General features: G+C 35.7%; 1 protein-coding gene and 1 non-coding gene across 2 annotated transcripts; both read right to left on the bottom strand.

Moving 5' to 3' along the window:
- Positions 1 to 897: 897 nt before the first annotated feature.
- On the bottom strand, positions 898 to 15,272 carry LOC120579493 (uncharacterized). Its single transcript, XM_039831896.1, has 2 exons — positions 14,837 to 15,272; positions 898 to 1,616 (listed from the first exon to the last, which is right to left on the bottom strand). The coding sequence occupies exons 1-2, from the start codon at positions 15,270 to 15,272 to the stop codon at positions 898 to 900; spliced, it is 1,155 nt and encodes a 384-aa protein (XP_039687830.1).
- Positions 8,698 to 8,804, bottom strand: LOC112420625 (small nucleolar RNA R71). The gene has a single exon (XR_003010798.1). It is a non-coding gene; the product is annotated as a small nucleolar RNA R71 (small nucleolar RNA).
- Positions 15,273 to 21,078: the final 5,806 nt, after the last annotated feature.

Below are 21,078 nucleotides of genomic sequence, written 5' to 3'. Positions count from 1 at the left end.
AGTGATTATATTAGAAGCAAACATAAGATTATAGCACGTGCAACCACTAGAAATATTTCAGTAATAAGTTTTTCTATAAGTTCTTGTTTTGCTTCCATAAGGTCTCCATCACTCAGATTGTTAGAGATTCATGCTGATAACGTGTTATAAAATAAACTAAAAAGATCAGATTAAAGATGAAGAAGGTGAAATCTTTGTATATTATTCTCTTCAAAATGTGTATCTTTACATCAAAACATGAGTCCTATTTATAGGATACAAATAAGCAAGTGAATGATCACGTACAATCAAAGACCACTAGGACCTACCCGTCTTGACTTCAATCTAGGAACTTCTAGATCTGAGATCCTATCTCACTTCCCTCAATCAACCACATCCCTTGTGATTATCAGATTACAACTCAATTTGATGAAGCTACATTCAAAAACACACTACCTCAGTGCTTCAAAGCTTAGGAGCAGTGGCGGAGCCATTCATGGCACAACTTAATCTTATTTCTATTTTCAAGGCTTATTCTATTAAATAATAAAATAACACTACTTAATAAAATAACGACACACCACATAATCAATTAAATCACATAAATACTAAAAATAGATTCTTAAACTTAATAAAATAATCAAATAAATAAATAGGGTGTTACAGTGCTAGACCTCAGAGTAACCCTATTGTGAACATGACAGGTTGTGTTCATAGCTTCAGCCCAAAAATAATAAGGCAAATGTTTTGCATGCAACATAACTCTGGGTGAATCTTGTAGTGTTTTGTTCTTCCTTTCAACAACACCATTTTGTTGAGGTGTTATAGGGGAAGAAAATTCATGTCTGATTTCTTCACTAGAGCAGAATTCATTGAACTTTGCATTTTCAAACTTTGTCCCATGATCACTTCTGATCCTCATAATGGCACTATCTTTCTCTCTTTGGAGGTTACCTGATGTTCCAACTTTGGATGAGACATCCTTGTTTGTTGACCAATATGACATTCACCACATATGTCACCTTCATCAATTTTGAGTTTAAGAAGTCCTCTGATTGCTTCTACTGAAATGGCCTTTTTCATCCATTTTAGGTTCAAATGGCCATGTTTTTGACGCCACATTTTAACCTCTTCTTTACTCATGAGACAAGTGGGAAAATGAGCTTCTTCCTGAGGTACCCATAGGTAACAATTGTCTTTAGACCTTGTCCCTCTCATATGCACTTTTCCTTTTTCATTAGTAATCTCACACTCAGGCTTGCTAAAATTTATTTTCAATCCTTGATCACACAGCTGACTTATGCTAATCAGGTTGGCAGTTAATCCTTTTACTAACAACACATTGTCAAGTCTTGGTAATCCATTTTTGATCAAATTACCAATACCTAGAATTTTTTCTGTACCTCCATCACCAAAAGTAACATAACTGCTAACATAAGGCTTCACATCTTCAAGAAATTTGTCAACTCCAGTCATGTGTCTTGAGCAACCACTGTCAAAGTGCCAGTCTTCTTTTGATGATACTCTTTGAGAAGTGTGAGCTATCAACCCAACATTATCACACTTGGATATCCATTTCTTCTTGAGATTACTCCTCCTTAGTTCAGTTGATCTTTGCTGAGATTGTTTATGACGACCTACAATTTGGAATAGAATGCTTTATATGACCTCTCCCTCTACGGTAGTGACAAATCCAGGCACGATGTGATTTCATGTTCTTAGAATTATGATGTTCCTTATACTGTTGCAACATCGACTTACTCATGGGAATAGTCATCAGTTGTTACATCTGGGCCTATATGCTCTTCCTCACTATACCACAATCTTCTAGAGCATAGGCATAACTCCTATTTCTTTGTTTCTTGTTTAGAGTTTTATAATAAAAAACAATAGCTTTAGGATTTTCTTTGCTCTGTGTTTCTAGGATTTCCTTCAATACATTGGTCATGTGGTCATTGATGGGATAAAACCGCAAGTGCACGGTCTTATCGAAGTAGTAAAAATAGAGTATCGTTCCGACAGGGAGTTATGAATTCAATCAACTTTAAATAATGATTAGACTTAAGGTTTAGAAGGTAGAAAGGTTTTGGTTTTTTAATTAAAAGTAAATAATAAAAGAAAAGATAAAAGTCTTGGAATTATTGGTTCATCCTAATGACAAGTCCTTCACAAACCAAACTATTAAACTTATAACCTTATGTTAGACCTAATTTCTCAAGACAGTTTCTCTTTTGTTCCTCTAGCAACCAAGCCTATTTCGCTGACTTGATTACTATTAGATTTTGGTTCCTCTAACAACCAAGCCTATTTCGCTGACTTGATCATTATTAGTTCCCTTGAAGATCGAAACTATATGTCTCAAAGATTGTAAAGACTATTTCGCTGCCTTTACAATCTTTGTCTAAATTCACTTGTTCGAATATCAAAGCTCCACTTTCGTTTTATGAATTGATATTTGAGATGATGGATAAACAATTATCAAACCCTCCACTTTCGTTTCCACAGTTTGATAATGGTTGATCCATGTTAAAGCGGTGAATTTGGATAAGGAATTAGGTTTACATAAGATTAAGGTTTAAAGTTTGGTTTGATTAGGATTATGTCATTAGACTTATCCAACAATCCCAAGACAAGAGAAGTCTACTCACTGACGTTCATCGTAGACAAGGAGAAGAAGAGAGAAAGCATAAAGATAAATAACAAGAAAGTAAAATGAACTTTTATTAGAAAGATAATTGTCACATATTGTATTCCAAGAAAAGATGAATATTTGTGATGGATGGCTACTCTATTTATAGCATACATTCGACTTAAAATCTAAGCAATTACATTCGGGCTAAAAATAGAGTAGCTTAAAATCTAAGCAAAAGCAGCAACAGTAGTTATGGAGTGTGGCACGGCCGTGCCAAGCCTAGCACGGGCCGTGCCAAGTTTCTGACTTGAGGGAGATATATTTTTGTCTCCGAATCTTCGTATTTTCGTACCAAATCAGCTCCAAAACCCCTTTCTTTTGCTCCAAGACTCAATCCATCAAATATTCGTTCCTGAAATATAACAATATGCAATTGTAGTAAAATAGTTCAAGAAAGGAAATAATATTAATATAAAATAAACTTAAATCTAATTAAAACTAAACTAAATAACATACTAAAATAGATAATAAATGACTCATCAAACTCCCCCACATTTGAATCTTTGCTTGTCCTCAAGTAAAAGGCATAAACATGGTAGCATAAACAAGATTACTTCATGACAATTTAATTAAAACACATGTCTCCTCAAAGGCTTTAATTTCAAGTGTACACTAATCACAAACTCAAGCATTCTTTGTAATCCTTTTTCAACCCAACAATCAAGTTTCAAGTGAGTGTGTGTGTGTAGTCCAACTCTTTTCTTGCTCCTGTATAAGATAGATATTATGAGGAAACATGTTCTAATCCTTGTACTAAACCAACCAAGAAAAACTCTTTCTTCATTTCATATAAGAGGGATGGGAGTATTTGCAATCTTTTTGATCTTTGCCATTTGCACATTTTTGGAATTTCAACATACTTTATTTAAGAAACAACACCTTCACCTAGGAAGTCGGAGGGCCTACCCCCTTCCCCAATCTAGATTCAGTGGTGCTCCTTAAAACATCATCTTCACGTAGGAAGTCGGAGGGCCTACCCCCTTCCCCAATCTAGATTCAATGATGCTTTTTAAAGTTTTTCAAGATAACATTACCTTCACGTAGGAAGTCGGAGGGCCTACCTCCTTCCCCAATCTAGATTCAATAATGCAACCTTGAAATTATTTTGGCTATTTGGCTTTTTATAATCTCCTTTATACTAACTTATACTACTTTTACTTTGAGAGTTTTTGAAGGTCAACGTACCACTAAAATTAAAACATATTTCCTTAAAATACTTATTCATACACTTACTCAAGGGAAGCAACTTGTGTTTTTCTCATTGGAGAATTGTATTCACTTTGAAGCAAGATGTGGGTATATCAAGAAAACTTAAAATACAAGAGTTCACTTTCATGTACAAGAAATAACCAATTAAGAGGAGACAATAAAAAATTTATGTCATGATATTTTTCAATAAAAAAAAGCTACTTAACCATGCCTCTCACAAAAAACAGAACAAAAGAATAAAGTTCAAGGGAGTTTGGAAACACTACGACTAAAGACACTTTATTAGGCTCCCCCCACACTTAGGAGAAGCATTGTCCTCAATGATTTAAAAGAAGAAGAAGAAGAAAAAGAAGAAGATGATGAAGAAAGAAGAGAAGTAGAGGAAGAGGAGAGCTCACAATTTTATTGAAGTCCATAAGGTAGACCTTGGAGGTGGTGTTCCATCATGTATCGGAACATTTGATTGTTTTATTCATTTATTTGAGTGCCCCTTAGGACATCGTTTCTTAGCCCGATCATTTCAACACCTTGTCTTTATTGCTCGGTGCATGTTCTTTGAACTTTGGTTTGCATCCATGCCCACCGTTCATCATTATAGTTTCCACCGGCTTCTTGTTAATGGTGCAAGTTTGCACCTACCTCCTCTTCATCACCACCATCATCACCATCATTGTGTACCTGTGGGTTAGTGTCAACATAAAAGTTTTCTACCACCTTCGGATTAGTAATATCTGAATTAGGTAGAATAATCAAGAAATTAGAATTATTGACTCTCCACTCATGTTGGGAATTGTGAGAAGGGCCATGGATTCTAAAAAAAAAAAAAACATGGTAGTGAGGGTTTCTAAGTATAGGTAGTAGTTACCCTCAATCCTATTTATCCCTTTGTTCACATTTACCTCAAAATTTCTAAGAAATGAAAGTGATGATTCCACCTACCACTATATCACCTTTATATCCGGTTTCTTTCTAGCAATTGAAACAAGATAATAAATCAAATAATAGCAAATGTTAACATGGTGGTTATAAAGTATAGCCTACAACATAAACAGCTCAATAGTCCTCATCATTCCTACCTTTTTTCTACCCCATATGGTGCAAGCAATAACCGTGTGAAGGTACCTAAGCACAAGGTTGTGAATTTATTCAATAGCCTAATCACATGTTTATCTATTTCTAGTCTATCCATAGCATTAACATCAAGGTACCTGCAAGGAGAGATAGTTCTAGAGATTAGAGATTTATACCTATTTCTTTGCTCGGAATCCTTGAATTGGATCCCATGATTGCGGGTTGTTGATTGCTTCTTGCTTGCACCTCTCTTCCAGAGGCTTCAATATCCTCACCTCTCCTTTTTTTTTTTTCTTTTTTTTTTTGCTGATGGGTTGGCACGGGCCGTGCCAACTTTCTGGAAAAAGAGGGAAGATTTTTATTTTTATTTTTTTTTCTGGTCAATGGCTTCAAATTTTTTTTCACTTTTTCGCATCATATTTGGACAAATACCTACAAAACAAATTAAAACAACAAAACAAACAAAATAAAAGCAATAAAACTCATGGGTTGCCTTCCTTCGAAGCGCTCTTTTAGAGTCATTAGCTTGACGATTAGAAGGTTTCTCTACCCAATACCCAATCTTTCCCAAAGGGATAGTGGCATCAACCTGAGATTCTCTCCCAAATCACACATATTTTTTTCAATGGTTTCACTCTCAATCACACAAGGGGTGGAAAAACTCTCAATCACTATGAATTTAGGCTTAGCAAGCCTTTGTGGGACATGGATTTTGAGTTTATAAGGTGGTGAAACTATTGGCTTATCACTCTCTCCTATGACTTTCTCAGCTTGTTGCTTTTCACTCTCTATCTCACCCTCAATTGTCTTAGTTTTCATAATGGTGTCCTCTAACTGCTTACCGTCCCTAAGTTGAATAGCATTTACAAGACCTTTGGGATTGGCTTCAGTTTGACTTGGAAAGACTTCGGGGGTTTGAGAGGAAGTAGCTACTTTTTGGGCTACTTGAGAGATTTGAGTTTCTAGCATTCTAGTGTGAGTAGCAATGGAGTCCACTTTAGATGTAAGCTTGACAAAAGAGTCATTCAAAGATCCAGTTTGATTTTTAAGTTCTTGAAATTGCTTGGTTTGCTCCATAGCATGTTTTTCGAGTAAAATTTCCAAGCTGGATTTCTGAGGGACTCTTTCGTTGTTTGCATAAATGGATGGTGTTGTTTGTTGTCCAAAGGTATAAAATTTTTGCTCTCCCGAGCAAAAATTTTATACCTTTGGACAGCACTACCTAGTTGGCATTCAACATCAGTATGGTCAAGTATTCCACAAAATTCACAAGGTGGTGAAACAAGAGCAGGTGTGACGACACTTACAGTTAATTTATCAAATTTTTGAAGAAGGGTGCCCACCTTAGCAGATAGATGATCAAGGGTAGAAACCTGACATATACCTTCCTCTTTTTTAGAGGGTGGAGGAGTACCTTCAGTGATAACTCTCTTACTTTTCCACTGATAGTGGTTGTATGTCATGTTCTCGATCAAATCATAGGCTCCTGTGTAAGTTTTATTCATCAAAGCTCCACCTGCAGCTGCATCAACATTCATTTTTGTGGAAAACTTTATATATATATAGAGAGAGAGAGACATGATGTTGAATAACTTGATGTGATTCAACTTAGAAAGACAAGTCCTTCACGTTTAGTTTCTAGCAATCACACAAGTTACCTCTATAACTTGATGAGTCATTTATTATCTATTTTAATATGTTATTTAGTTTAGTTTTAATTAGATTTAAGTTTATTTTATATTAATATTATTTCCTTTCTTGAACTATTTTACTACAATTGCATATTGTTATATTCCAGGAACGAATATTTGATGGATTGAGTCTTGGAGCAAAAGAAAGGGGTTTTGGAGCTGATTTGGTACGAAAATATGAAGATTCGGAGACAAAAATATATCTCCCTCAAGTCAGAAACTTGGCACGGCCCGTGCTAGGCTTGGCACGGCCGTGCCACACTCCATAACTACTCTTGCTGCTTTTGCTTAGATTTTAAGCTACTCTATTTTTAGCCCGAATGTAATTGCTTAGATTTTAAGTCGAATGTATGCTATAAATAGAGTAGCCATCCATCACAAATAATCATCTTTTCTGGGAATACAATATGTGACAATTGTCTTTCTAATAAAAGTTCATTTTACTTTCTTGTTATTTATCTTTATGCTTTCTCTCTTCTTCTCCTTGTGTACGATGAACGTCAGTGAGTAGACTTCTCTTGTCTTGGGATTGTTGGATAAGTCTAATGACATAATCCTAATCAAACCAAGCTTTAAACCTTAATCTTATGTAACCCTAATTCCTTATCTAAATTCACCGCTTTAACATGGATCAACCATTATCAAACTGTGGAAACGAAAGTGGAGGGTTTGATAATTGTTTATCCATCATCTCAAATATCAATTCATAAAACGAAAGTGGAGCTTTGATATTCGAACAAGTGAATTTAGACAAGGATTGTAAAGGGAGCAAAATAGTCTTTGCAATCTTTGAGACATATAGTTTCGATCTTCAAGGGAACTAATAACAATCAAGTCAGCGAAATAGGCTTGGTTGTTAGAGGAACCAAAATCTAATATTAATCAAGTCAGCGAAATAGGCTTGGTTGCTAGAGGAACAAAAGAGAAACTGTCTTGAGAAATTAGGTCTAACATAAAGTTATAAGTTTAATAGTTTGGTTTGAGAAGGACTTGTCGTTAGGATGAACCAATAATCCCAAGGCTTTTATCTTTTATTATTATTTTCTTTTAAATATATAAAAATACAACTCTCTACTTTCTATACTTTAATTCTAATCATTGTTAAAAGATAATTGAATTCATAACTCCCTGTCGGAATGATACTCTTATTTTACTACTTCGATAGGACCGTGCACTTGCGGTTTTATCCCATCAAGTTTTTGGCGCAGCTGCCGGGGAGTTATTGTAATTTGATTAACTTTTCAATAGTGTTTAGTCTAAAATAAAAAAATAAAATAAAAAAAATTATTTAAGTAAATAAAATATATATATATATAAAAAATATATTTTATTTCTTTTTCTTATCTTTTTTATTTTTTATATTTATCTCTCTCTCTCTCTCTAAAAAAACATATATAAAAAATAAAAATATATATATATATATATTTATATATATAAAATCTCTCTCTCTCTCTATAAATAAAAATATATATATATAAAAAAAATATATATATATATATATAAAATCTCTCTCTCTCTCTCTATAGATAAAAAAATAAATATATATACATATTTATATATAAAATCTATCTCTCTCCCTTTCTCCTTATTTTATTTTATTTTATTTTATTTTTATTATTATTTTTTATTTTCTATCTTTAACCGCTTTGATTTCAGGGATGGCTCAAAGAAACACATAGTAATAACGATATGGCTAAGAAACGTGCTCTCAAAGAGTATGCAATCACATCTTCAGATGAGCCGTGCGATGCTATTGTGTACCCAACGGTTGAGGATATTAAATTTGAAATAAAGCCTGCACTTATTTACCTGGTGCAGCAAAATCAATTTTTCGGATCACCCACTGAGGATCCGAATCTTCATGTTTCAATTTTTTTAAGACTCAGTGGAACTTTGAAGGCAAACCAAGAGGCCGTAAGGCTGCACCTCTTTCCTTTCTCTTTGAGGGATAGAGCTCGTGCTTGGTTTCATTCATTGAAAATTGGTTCTATAATTTCATGGGACCAAATGAGGAAGGCATTCCTTTCCCAATTTTCTCCCCATAGTAAAACTGCTCAATTAAGGAGTCAAATCACACAATTCACTCAAAAAGATGGTGAATCTCTTTACAATGCGTGGGAGCGTTTCAAAGAAATGCTTAGGCTTTGCCCCCATCATGGTTTTGAGAATTGGCTTATTATCCACACTTTTTATAATGGTCTTTTGTTTTCCACAAAAATGAATGTTGATGCAGCTGCAGGTGGAGCTTTAATGAATAAAACTTTCACAGGAGCATATGATTTGATCGAGGACATGGCACAAAACCACTATCAGTGGACAAGTGAGAGAGTTATCGCTGATGGTACTCCTCCACCCTCTAAAAAAGAGGCAGGTATGTACCATGTTTCTACCCTTGATCATCTATCTACTAAGGTGGACACACTTTTTCAAAAATTTGATAAATTAACTGTAAGTGTCGTCACACCTGCTCTTGTTTCACCACCTTGTGAATTTTGTGGAATACTTGACCATACTGGTGTTGAATGCCAGCTAGGTAGTGTTGCTAAAAGTCACGAGCAAAAATTTTATACCTTTGGACAACAAACAACACCACCCGTTTATGCAAACAACGAAAGAGTCCCTCAGAAATCCAGCTTGGAAATTTTACTAGAAAAACATGCTATGGAGCAATCAAAGCAATTTCAAGAACTTAAAAATCAAACTGGATCTTTGAATGACTCTTTTGTCAAGCTTACATCTAAAGTGGACTCCATTGCTACTCACACTAGAATGCTAGAAACTCAAATCTCTCAAGTAGCCCAAAAAGTAGCTACTTCCTCTCAAACCCCCGAAGTCTTTCCAGGTCAAACTGAAGCCAATCCCAAAGACCTTATAAATGCTATTCAACTTAGGGACGGTAAGCAGTTAGAGGACCCCATTATGAAAACTAAGACAATTGAGGGTGTGATAGAGAGTGAAAAGCAACAAGGTGAGAAAGTCATAGGAGAGAGTGATAAGCCAATCGTTTCACCACCTTATAAACCCAAAATCCATGTCCCACAAAGGCTTGTTAAGCCTAACTTCATAGTGATTGAGAGTTTTTCCACCCCTTTTGTGATTGAGAGTGAAACCATTGAAAAAACTATGTGTGATTTGGGAGAGAATCTCAGGTTGATGCCACTATCCCTTTGGGAAAGATTGGGTATTGGGTAGAGAAACCTTCTAATCGTCAAGCTAATGACTCTAAAAGAGCGCTTCGTGGGAGGCAACCCATGAGTTTTATTGCTTTTATTTTGTTTGTTTTGTAGGTATTTGTCCAAATATGATGCGAAAAAAAAAAATCTTCCCTCTTTTTCCAGAAAGTTGGCACGGCCGTGCCAACCCATCAGCAAAAAAAAAAAAAAAAAAAAAAAATTTATTTTTTTATTTTTTTATTTTTTCTTTCCGTATCCAAATCAAATAACATCTATAATCCTTCTTCCATAATTCTCTCCAAACTTCACCAACATTCATCCACCCACAATCAAACCAAGCTAAGGTCAATGGCATCAAAAAGGAAAGGTGAGGATATTGAAGCCTCCGGAAGAGGTGCAAGCAAGAAGCAATCAACAGCCCGCAATCATGGGATCCAATTCAAGGATTCCGAGCAAAGAAATAGGTATAATTCTCTAATCTCTAGAACTATCTCTCCTTGCAGGTACCCTGATGTTAATGCTTTGGATAGACTAGAAATAGATGAACATGTGATTAGGCTGTTGAATAAATTCACAACCCTGTGCTTAGGTACCTTCACACGGTTATTGCTTGCACCATATGGGGTAGAAAAAAAGGTAGAAATGATGAGGACTATTGAGCTGTTTATGTTGTAGGCTATACTTTATAACCACCATGTTAACATTTGCTATTATTTGATTTATTATCTTGTTTCAATTGCTAGAAAGAAACCGGATATAAAGGTGATATAGTGGTAGGTGGAATCATCACTTTCATTTGTTAGAAAATTTGAGGTAAATGTGAACAAAGGGATAAATAGGATTGAGGGAAACTACTATCTATACTTAGAAACCCTCACTAGCATGTTTTTTTTTTAGAATCCATGGCCCTTCTCACAATTCCCAATATGAGTGGTGAGTCAATAATGCTAATTTCTTGATTATTCTACCTAATTCAGATATTACTAATCCGAAGGTGGTAGAAAACTTTTATGTTGGCACTAACCCACAGGTACACAATGATGGTGATGATGGTGGTCATGAAGAGGAGGTAGGTGCAAATTTGCACCATTAACAAGAAGCCGGTGGAAACTATAATAATGAACGGTGGGCATCGATGCAAACCAAAGTTCAAAGAACATGAACCGAGCAATAAAGACAAGGTGTTGAAATGACCGGGCTAAGAAACGATGTCCTAAGGGGCACTCAAATAAATGAATAAAACAATCAAATGTTCCGATACATGATGCAACACCTTCACCTCCAAGGTCTACCTTATGGACTTCAATAAAATTGTGAGCTCTCATCTTCCTCTACTCTTCTCTACTTCTCTTCTTTCTTCATCATCTTCTTCTTTTTCTTCTTCTTCTTTTAAATCATTGAGGACAATGCTTCTCTTAAGTGTGGGGGGAGCCTAATAAAGTGTCTTTAGTCGTAGTGTTTCCAAACTCCCTTGAACTTTATTCTTTTGTTCTGTTTTTTGTGAGAGGCATGGTTAAGTAGCTTGTTTTTATTGAAAACTATCATGACATAAATTTTTTATTGTCTCCTCTTAATTGGTTATTTCTTGTACATGAAAGTGAACTCTTGTATTTTAAGTTTTCTTGATATACCCACATCTTGCTTCAAAGTGAATACAATTCTCCAATGAGAAAAACACAAGTTGCTTCCCTTGAGTAAGTGTATGAATAGGTATTTTAAGGAAATATTTTTTAATTTTAGTGGTACGTTGACCTTGAAAAACTGTCAAAGTAAAAGTAGTATAAGTTAGTATAAAGGAGATTATAAAAAGCCAAATAGCCAAAATAATTTCAAGGTTGCATTATTGAATCTAGATTGGGGAAGGAGGTAGGCCCTCCGACTTCCTACGTGAAGGTAATGTTATCTTGAAAAACTTTAAAAAACATCATTGAATCTAGATTGGGGAAGGGGGTAGGCCCTCCGACTTCCTACGTGAAGATGATGTTTTAAGGAGCACCACTGAATCTAGATTGGGGGGGGGGGGGGGGGGTAGGCCCTCCGACTCCCTACGTGAAGGTGTTGTTTCTGAAATAAAGTATGTTGAAATTCCAAAAATGTGCAAATGGCAAAGATCAAAAAGATTGCAAATACTCTCATCTCTCTTATATGAAATGAAGAAAGAGTTTTTCTTGGTTGGTTTAGTACTAGGATTAGAACATGTTTCCTCATAATTTCTATCTTATACAGGAGCAAGAAAAGGGTTGGACTACACACACACATAAAGTCTTGGGTGGTGTTGTTTGTTGTCCAAAGGTATAAAATTTCTCCTGTTCTCGATCAAATTGATTTTGCTGCACTAGGTAAATAAGTGCAGGCTTTATTTCAAATTTAATATCCTCAACCGTTGGGTACACAATAGTATCGTACGGCTCATCTGAAAATGTGATTGCATACTCTTTGAGAGCACGTTTCTCAGCCATATCGTTATTACTGTGTGTTTCTTTGAGCCATCCCTGAAATCAAAGCGGTTAAAGATAAAAAATAAAAAATAATAATAAAAATAAAATAAAATAAAATAAGGAGAAAGGGAGAGAGGTAGATTTTATATATAAATATGTATATATATATATATATATATATATATATATATATTTTATATATAGAGAGAGAGAGAGATTTTATATATAAATATATATATATATATTTTTGTTTTTTATATATTTGTTTTTTTTAGAGAGAGAGAGAGAGAGATAAATATAAAAAATAAAAAAGATAAGAAAAAGAAATAAAATATATATTTTTTTTTTATATATATATATATATATATATATATTTTATTTACTTAAATAAATTTTTTATTTTTTTTTAGACTAAACACTATTGAAAAGTTAATCAAATTACAATAACTCCCCGGCAGCGGCGCCAAAAACTTGATGGGATAAAACCGCAAGTGCACGATCTTATCGAAGTAGTAAAAATAGAGTATCGTTCCGACAGGGAGTTATGAATTCAATCAACTTTAAATAATGATTAGACTTAAGGTTTAGAAGGTAGAAAGGTTTTGGTTTTTTAATTAAAACTAAATAATAAAAGAAAAGATAAAAGTCTTGGAATTATTGGTTCTTCCTAATGACAAGTCCTTCACAAACCAAACTATTAAACTTATAACCTTATGTTAGACCTAATTTCTCAAGACAGTTTCTCTTTTGTTCCTCTAGCAACCAAGCCTATTTCGCTGACTTGATTACTATTAGATTTTGGTTCCTCTAACAACCAAGCCTATTTCGCTGACTTGATCATTATTAGTTCCCTTGAAGATCGAAACTATATGTCTCAAAGATTGTAAAGACTATTTCGCTGTCTTTACAATCTTTGTCTAAATTCACTTGTTCGAATATCAAAGCTCCACTTTCGTTTTATGAATTGATATTTGAGATGATGGATAAACAATTATCAAACCCTCCACTTTCGTTTCCACAGTTTGATAATGGTTGATCCATGTTAAAGCGGTGAATTTGGATAAGGAATTAGGGTTACATAAGATTAAGGTTTAAAGCTTGGTTTGATTAGGATTATGTCATTAGACTTATCCAACAATCCCAAGACAAGAAAAGTCTACTCACTGACGTTCATCGTAGACAAGGAGAAGAAGAGAGAAAGCATAAAGATAAATAACAAGAAAGGGAGAGTATACTCCTTTTTCTCTTTCTTTTTTTGTGCTTTATATCCCTTTCTCCTTCTTATTGTTGTTTCTAACCTCAAAAACTTTAAAACCGAACCTTAAAGCTCTAGATCTAAGTGACACGAAATTATACCTTTTCTTTCTCTTCGATCTGCGACGCGGTGCTTATAATCCTGGTCCGTTTTCGTGAAGCTTGCTTCTCGCATCCGATATGCTTCTCTCTGTCTTTCTCTTTCTCTATTCTTTTCCTTTTTTGATTCTTTCCTATATTAAAACAAGACAAATAGAAAAACAATATAAAGTTCTAGATCTAACTACCTTTCATAGTGGATTTGTTTGGTTTGAGGTTCTGGACGTGTTGGATTTGGTTTGGAACGATGGTGTATTGGTTGTTTGATGATTATCACGGCTGTGTGTTGTGTTGTTAGTGAGTCATGCATCCGAATTGTATTGCATTGGCTGTTTTTCTTTTGTGCAGATTTTGGGAAAGTTGTGTTTTAATTTGGGTTGTGAAAATTGATTGTGAACTGTGGTTCATGAATTTGTGCGTTGGATTTTTGGCCGATTTTTGGTTCTCTTTCTATGAATTTCGGCCCCCTGATTGTGTGTGCAAGTTGTTATTTATAGTGTGGAATTTGGGACTTTAGGGTTTGTTGAAGAGTGCAGAAAAACTGGCTTGGATTGGGATGAGAGGAGCGTGTTTCTGCTCCTGAAGAATTGCTTGCAGATTGGCGTGTGACGATGGATCAGTACCTCTTTCGTTGGACTTATCATTGGACAAAAAATAATAAAATGAAATAAAAACAAGATAAAGACTAACAATAAAAAGATTTTTAAAAGCAAAATTAAAGTTAATTAAAGTTAATTTAAAAATAAAAGATGGAAATAAAAATAAAGAGAGAAGAGGCCCGACTCGGATTCAAAAAGGAGGTATTTTAAAATACCTCTTTGTCGATTTTTTCATTGAAAAGTCAGGGACTGATCAGGGTCAAATGACATGTGTTAGTGGGACCTTAGGTCAAAAATTGGGGTATGACACTACTAGTCAAAATAGTAACATGTTTAGCAGATTCACTTTCAACTTCCTTTTCAGAGTCATCATCATCAGACCAAGAAACAAACAAACTTTTCTTTTGTCCTTTGAGAAATGTGGCACATTTTGTTCTGATGTGACCATATCCTTCACATTCATGATATTGGACCCCCTTTGATTGAGTGCTCTTTTCATCAGTTCTTACATTCTTGACATTTCTAGGTTCTGATGTTGGACCTGATGTTCTGAACATTTGACCTAGGTCTTCTGTCAACTTGTTTCAAGATTCTCCTGAACTGTTTTCCTAGAAGCACAATATTTTCTGACAAGCTTTCATCATCCTCATGATTTCCTTGTGTTTCTTCAGCGTCAACATTTGAAAAACTACAATGCCTTTGCCTTTCTTATCAGTTTTGGTATTGACATTTAATTCAAAGTTTTGAAGTGATCCTATAAGTTCATCAACCTTCAGACTTGAGATGTCCTGAGCTTCTTCAATGGCAGTAACCTTCATGTCAAATCTCTTAGGTAGAGATCTGAGAATTTTTCTAACAAGCTTTTCATCATAAATTTTCTCTTCAAGAGATTCAGATGTATTATGAATATCAAGAATATTCAAGTGATAATCATGTATGCTCTTATCTTCCATCATTTTCAAATTCTCAAATTTTGAGGTAAGAAGTTGAAGTCTTGCACTTTTTACCTTAGATGTACCTTCCTGAGCAGATTTGAGAATATCCCAACATCCTTGGCCATAGTGCATTGCTTGATCAATCTGAACATATTCTTGTCAACCCCATTGAATAACACATTCAATGCTTTGGAGTTACCAAGAGCTAACTCATCTTCAGTAGTAGAACATTCTTCTTCTGGTTTCAGAATAGTTGTCCTGATCCCATCTGCATCAAGTAGCACAACAACCCTTTAGAACTGCCTTCCATGTCTTGCTATCTATGAATTTAAGGAAAGCACTCATACATGATTTCCAATAATCATAGTTGGTGCCATCCAACAGAGGTGGCATGTTCACAAATCCTCCTTCCTTGTCCATAACCCTAGAAAATAACATCCCTGGATCATACCCTAAAACAGGCAGGGTGTCTCCTCTGATACCAATTGAAATTCTAGCACGTTAGTTTTTGATGTTCTAAGCGATGTTCCAACACCAGACGTACAAAAGCGAATGTTGAACTTAATGTTTAAACATCGTAAAGACTAACACAATAATACGTAAAAGCAAAAGACAAGAAAAATAAAAGGCACAGGAGAATTGTTAACCCAGTTCGGTGACAAATACACTTACTCTTGGGGCTACCAAGTCAGAAAGGAAATCCACTAGTGTAGTCCTTATACTAACTTCTCACCAAACTCCTTGTTTACAACTCTAGACCTAGGACCTATCCGTCTTGACTTCAACCGAGGAACTCCTAGATCTGAGATCTCATCTCACTTCCCTCAATCAACCATAACCCCTGTGATTATCAGATTACAACTCAATTTGACGAAGTTACATTCAAAAACACACTACCTCTGTGCTTCAAAGCTCAGGAGTAGCAACAACTTACAACTCAATAAAACAGTCATATGCTTGCATCAACATGATACAAGAAAGGCTCACAAATAACAAACTAAAACACAGTTCTGATCATGTATCCATACGATACAAGAAAAGGCTCATAATTAACGAAGACTCAAAACCCTAAAAACACTATTCTTTAGAATGACGGCTTGAATGAATAATTAGGTCTTCTAGTCTTGTATATATACTGAAGCAGGACGGGCTTGATAAGCTTGTTGGGCTTCAGAATAACTGTAGATCCTTCAGCTGATCCACGTTACAAATATAACACTTCCTAAAAAGTAGGAACATCTTTAGGAACCGCCGCAAACAACACCAAGTAATCCTAAAATATAATCTATACTTTAGAAACAAATCACCCAGAATATTCTGGACAAAAATACGATATTTGGTGAACAAGAGATAAGACGTTATTTTCTTAAAAAGATAAAGTGCGTGGAAACCAAGTCACAAAACCAGGGCACACTCTACCGTGTCAGGCTGTTGGAACATTATATCCAACACCTTACAAGATGACAGGATATGTTGGAACAACATTTCCAACATCAAACAAGAGTATTTGTTTTAGCAATAATGAAGCCAATACACCAAATATCCAACAAATTCATTCACCAATGAATGTTAAAAGAATTTGGAAGATCAAGAATGGACATCCACCAACATTATTATTCATAACAAAAATATTATTATAAGCGGTTAACAAGATTAAAATCGAAATCTTTCATTTATATGTATTAGTTTTCAAATGGTATTTGCCATAGTCTACATGCTTAAGAAAAAACATGTTTCATTTTTCTATCTTCTTGCAATATTTCAAATTTATAAACGGTGCCTACTAGTAATTAAGCACGTAAGATAGCAAATCTGACATTTGTTTTTTGATGGGAGATAACAAATCTGAAAGTAACAGATAACAAATCTGATAATAACAACTAATGAAAGTAGGTTTTCATTTTACAGGATGCATACGTTATAAATAGCACATGTTTTGTCCACATCAAAAGAAAATAGTACATGTTTAAATTTATTGGCTAAGCACTATTCCATGGTTACCAGCCTTACGAACATTTATTTGCAGTTGGTCCTATGTTCAGCTATTTAAAGCATTTGTACCAAATATATTTCAATACTATAAGAGCACCATATTGACATGGCTTTTGATGGGATAGATATCCATATTGACATGCAGAATGCCGTCCTTCACATATATCTTGGTAGACACCATAGTCTATGTCAGTGTTTTAACTAATTGTCGTTTTCATTTACAGTTGTTGATTATTTTTTGAGGACCCAAAAAAAAAATTCAAAAAATGATGAGAACCACTCAATTATATGTGTACCTTTCAAATTTATTCAAAAATAAAAATAAAAATTATATTTGTACCTCAAATAGATTCAACACGTCAAAGTACAACAAAACAACAAGCTAAGAAAACGACTTTAAATATTGAGTAATCCATACAAGTTGGATTACAACAACAAGAATTAAAATCTAAAATATAAGTCGGGTTTCAAGCCTTCAACAACCATTAAGATTCAAGATTGATGCTATCAAGCAAATGATCAGGAGACTATTATTTGATGAAAAAAACATGTGAATTTCGCACATTCAAAATGACCCAAATAGATGACAATCAAATCACCCGAAGATAACCACGAATATTCTTCGTAAACAGATGAGATCCACCATATTGCATAGTGTTCTGGATCGGTCAGAACACTAATCCCACGCTGACACATGGCCTAAGCCTCCGTGTCTGAAGCAGCACCCCAACTTTGATATGCCGTATGACGTACAAGTGTTTCTCCACGCAAGGATCACGCTACACGTGTCCTCTAACCGTTGCTAATGACATGCTGCAAAACCCGGATGCGATTATTCCCAATGCGGCTCTATATAATGGTGACATTGTTTCACACTCAAATTATGATTCACTTTTCACAACACTTTCTACACACTCTTTCTCAATTGCATTACTGATTTGAGCGTTAGAGTGCTAACGTGCCTACATGCACCTTTCCTTCCACCGTGAAGACTCATCGCCACCGTAATAGAGTACTTTTCGCCACTTTTGCCTCTCATCCATCCTCACTGGACAGATCATTTGGCGCTAGAAAGAGGGGATCGTTCTCTAACCTCCACAGTCTAACGATCCTCCACTGTAACCGTTTTCTATTATGCGCTCCTCGGCCGTAACCGTTTTCAGTTACGCATTCCTCCACCGTAACGATTGACAATTAATGTTCCATTCTTTGAAGTAATGGCTGGAACTCATAGGAGAACTACCACAAGTCGCTCCTCCACCGCACAAAGATCTCGTCCTACGCTTCAAATCCTCCAAGATCGAATTGTTATGATTCTATAACCTGTGAATCCAAAAGGAAATAACAACAATGCCAACCTCGTTGCTCTGATCGACGCTCATCCTTCTGCAGCGATGAACGTAAAGCTCCTTCCTCCACCTCCTCCGCACATGGAAGATGTTCCTCTCCCTCCACCACTTCTTTTGGTTCCTCCGCCACAGGAGACAAACGAAATCTTGACGAATTTAGTGAACTTGCATCAACAACAAAATAATAGGCTTGAACACATGGAAAAGAATCAAGAGAATATTCAGCGGAACAAGCATCATGAGACATTGGATGCGGTAGACAACACCGCCTATATTCCTGCGAACCATCGAAAAGGTGGCAAGAAGCCTCCCAATGACTCGAACAAAGGAAGTAGCAGTCAATCTCCTCGCCATTCTCGTCGCGGTAAACCCTTCGACCGCCACGGAGGTAAAAACTCTCCTCCGCGGCAAAGTCATCAAAAGAAGGAGGATTACTCTCTGGAGTGCCATTACAAGAACTACCGCAAAGGTCCTTTCACAAGGAAGGTAGCAGAATATTTTATCCCCCACGTTTTTGTAAAACATCCCAACATAGAGACTTAAGACGACACCACGGATCCGGACGAACAAATGGAACACATAGATAACATCCTCGATTACAACCAGGCGCAAGGTATGGTGAAATGAAAACTGATCGTTTTAACGCTTAAAGGCCCCACTATGACCTGGTTCAAAGGGCTGGAGGATAATTCTATCAACTCTTGGAAAGAACAGTATGACAAATTTGCTTACCACTTTACTGCGAGACGAAAGCAACTAAAAACCATGGATGTGTTGAATGGCATCGTTCAAGACACGAAAGAAACCCTAAAGGAGTACGTCGAGCGGGTGTGGAAGTCCATGACGTCCAAGATATCTTGAAGTGTGTCATTTTCGACATTAACCTCTATGCGATTACAAATTCAAAGAGGAGCTGGGGCGTCCAGCCATACATTAACTACAAAGAGAAGAGGATTGTGGAAGAGGCACTCAAAAGAAAACAGTCAGGCAAAAGAGGCGACGAAAAACGGCGCAGCGACAACGACAATACGAAAAATCAACGTTCTCGTTTCACAGACTACACTCCCCAAAACCCATCGAGAGAAACTATCCTCCGAGAATGCCTCAACACAGAGTTTAAAGAAGTGGGCATCAAGGCGCCCCAGTTGCTGAGACAAACCAAGATAACCGACAGGACAAAGTATTGTCTCTACGATCAAATTCGCGACCACGATACATAGGATTGTAACCAGATTTAATACACGATCGAAGAATTAATAAAGAGAAGGAAGCTGGACCTCTTAACTGAAAAATGATTGTAAAGAGACGCAGGGCGCCGCAAGGCCTCCCAACGGAAGTCCCTAAAGTAGAAACGGGAAGAGTTCCCTCCATGGAAGGTCCGGAAAACTAGCGAAGGGGAAAGAACGAATGGCGAGAACGATAGTGAAGACAAGGGGAAGGGAGATCGAATCTTCTTCAGAGCAATATTAGGCGAATTCGCCACTTGAACCAACAATTTGAAGGGGACAGTCAAATGAAAGATAGCCGAGCGAATGACGATACAAGAAGCAGCGCCAATCTCAAAAGTATCAAAGAAAAGACCATTATTGGGATTCGCCGATAGCTAGAAAATATATGGAATTCCTACCGAATACCTGCCGCTCGTCATCATCGTGGGCGTCCATGGCCACAATGTCGCTAAATGTTTGGTGGATGAAGGAAGTTCTGTGGACATCCTATACCAAGAAGCCTTTGAGACGTTGTGCATGAGGAAAGAAGACTTGGAATCCTACAACGGCACTGAACTTCACGGCTTCAACGAGACGAGCGCACATCCGTAGGGATATGTCAAATTGGGTGTAACCATTGGGAAGGGGGTGGTCGAACAGACGGTGGAAGCATCCTTCCTAGTAATTGCAGTCATATATGTCTACAACTGCATACTAGGGTGCCCAACCCTGGAGGCACTCGAGGTTGTCTGGAACGCCCTATTTTATTTATTTAATTATTTTATTGAGTTTAAAGTCCTTTAGAGTAATTTGTTTAATTTATTGTGATGTGTGTTATTTTGTGTTATATGTTGGTGTTTTTAGTAGCATATTATACTATATTATATTATATTATATTTGTTATTTGGTGTAGAAATATATATGTTCTGTGGTGTAGAAATATATTTGTTATTTGGTGTAGAAATATATATGTTATCTGGTGTAGAAATATATTTGTTATTTGATGTAGAAATATATATGTTATCTGGTGTAGAAATATATTTGTTTTTTTTTTTTTTTTGAGCAAATATTTGTTATTTGTTATAGAAATATTATATATATATATATATATTAAAATAGAATAATGAGACTTTGGGGGTAGATTTGGAAATAAGAGAAAATAAGTAGGTTAAGGATTTATATAAAAGGGAGAGTTAGAATTAGAAAATAAGGATTATGTGAAACTGTTTTTGGGAGAAAAGGGAGAAAAGTGAGAAGTCAGAGAAAGAGAACAAGAACAAACTTTAGAGTCCAGAATCATCTAATATAAGGTAAGGGTGGGACTAGCTTTCTCTAATAATGGTTGTATAATTCTGTAAAAGGGTTTAACCTTTGTAGTTGTTGTTAGTT

This window comes from Medicago truncatula, chromosome 3 (assembly GCF_003473485.1).
Source record: "Medicago truncatula cultivar Jemalong A17 chromosome 3, MtrunA17r5.0-ANR, whole genome shotgun sequence".
Taxonomy (NCBI): domain Eukaryota; kingdom Viridiplantae; phylum Streptophyta; class Magnoliopsida; order Fabales; family Fabaceae; genus Medicago; species Medicago truncatula.
This window is presented reverse-complemented; position numbering and strand designations above follow the sequence as displayed.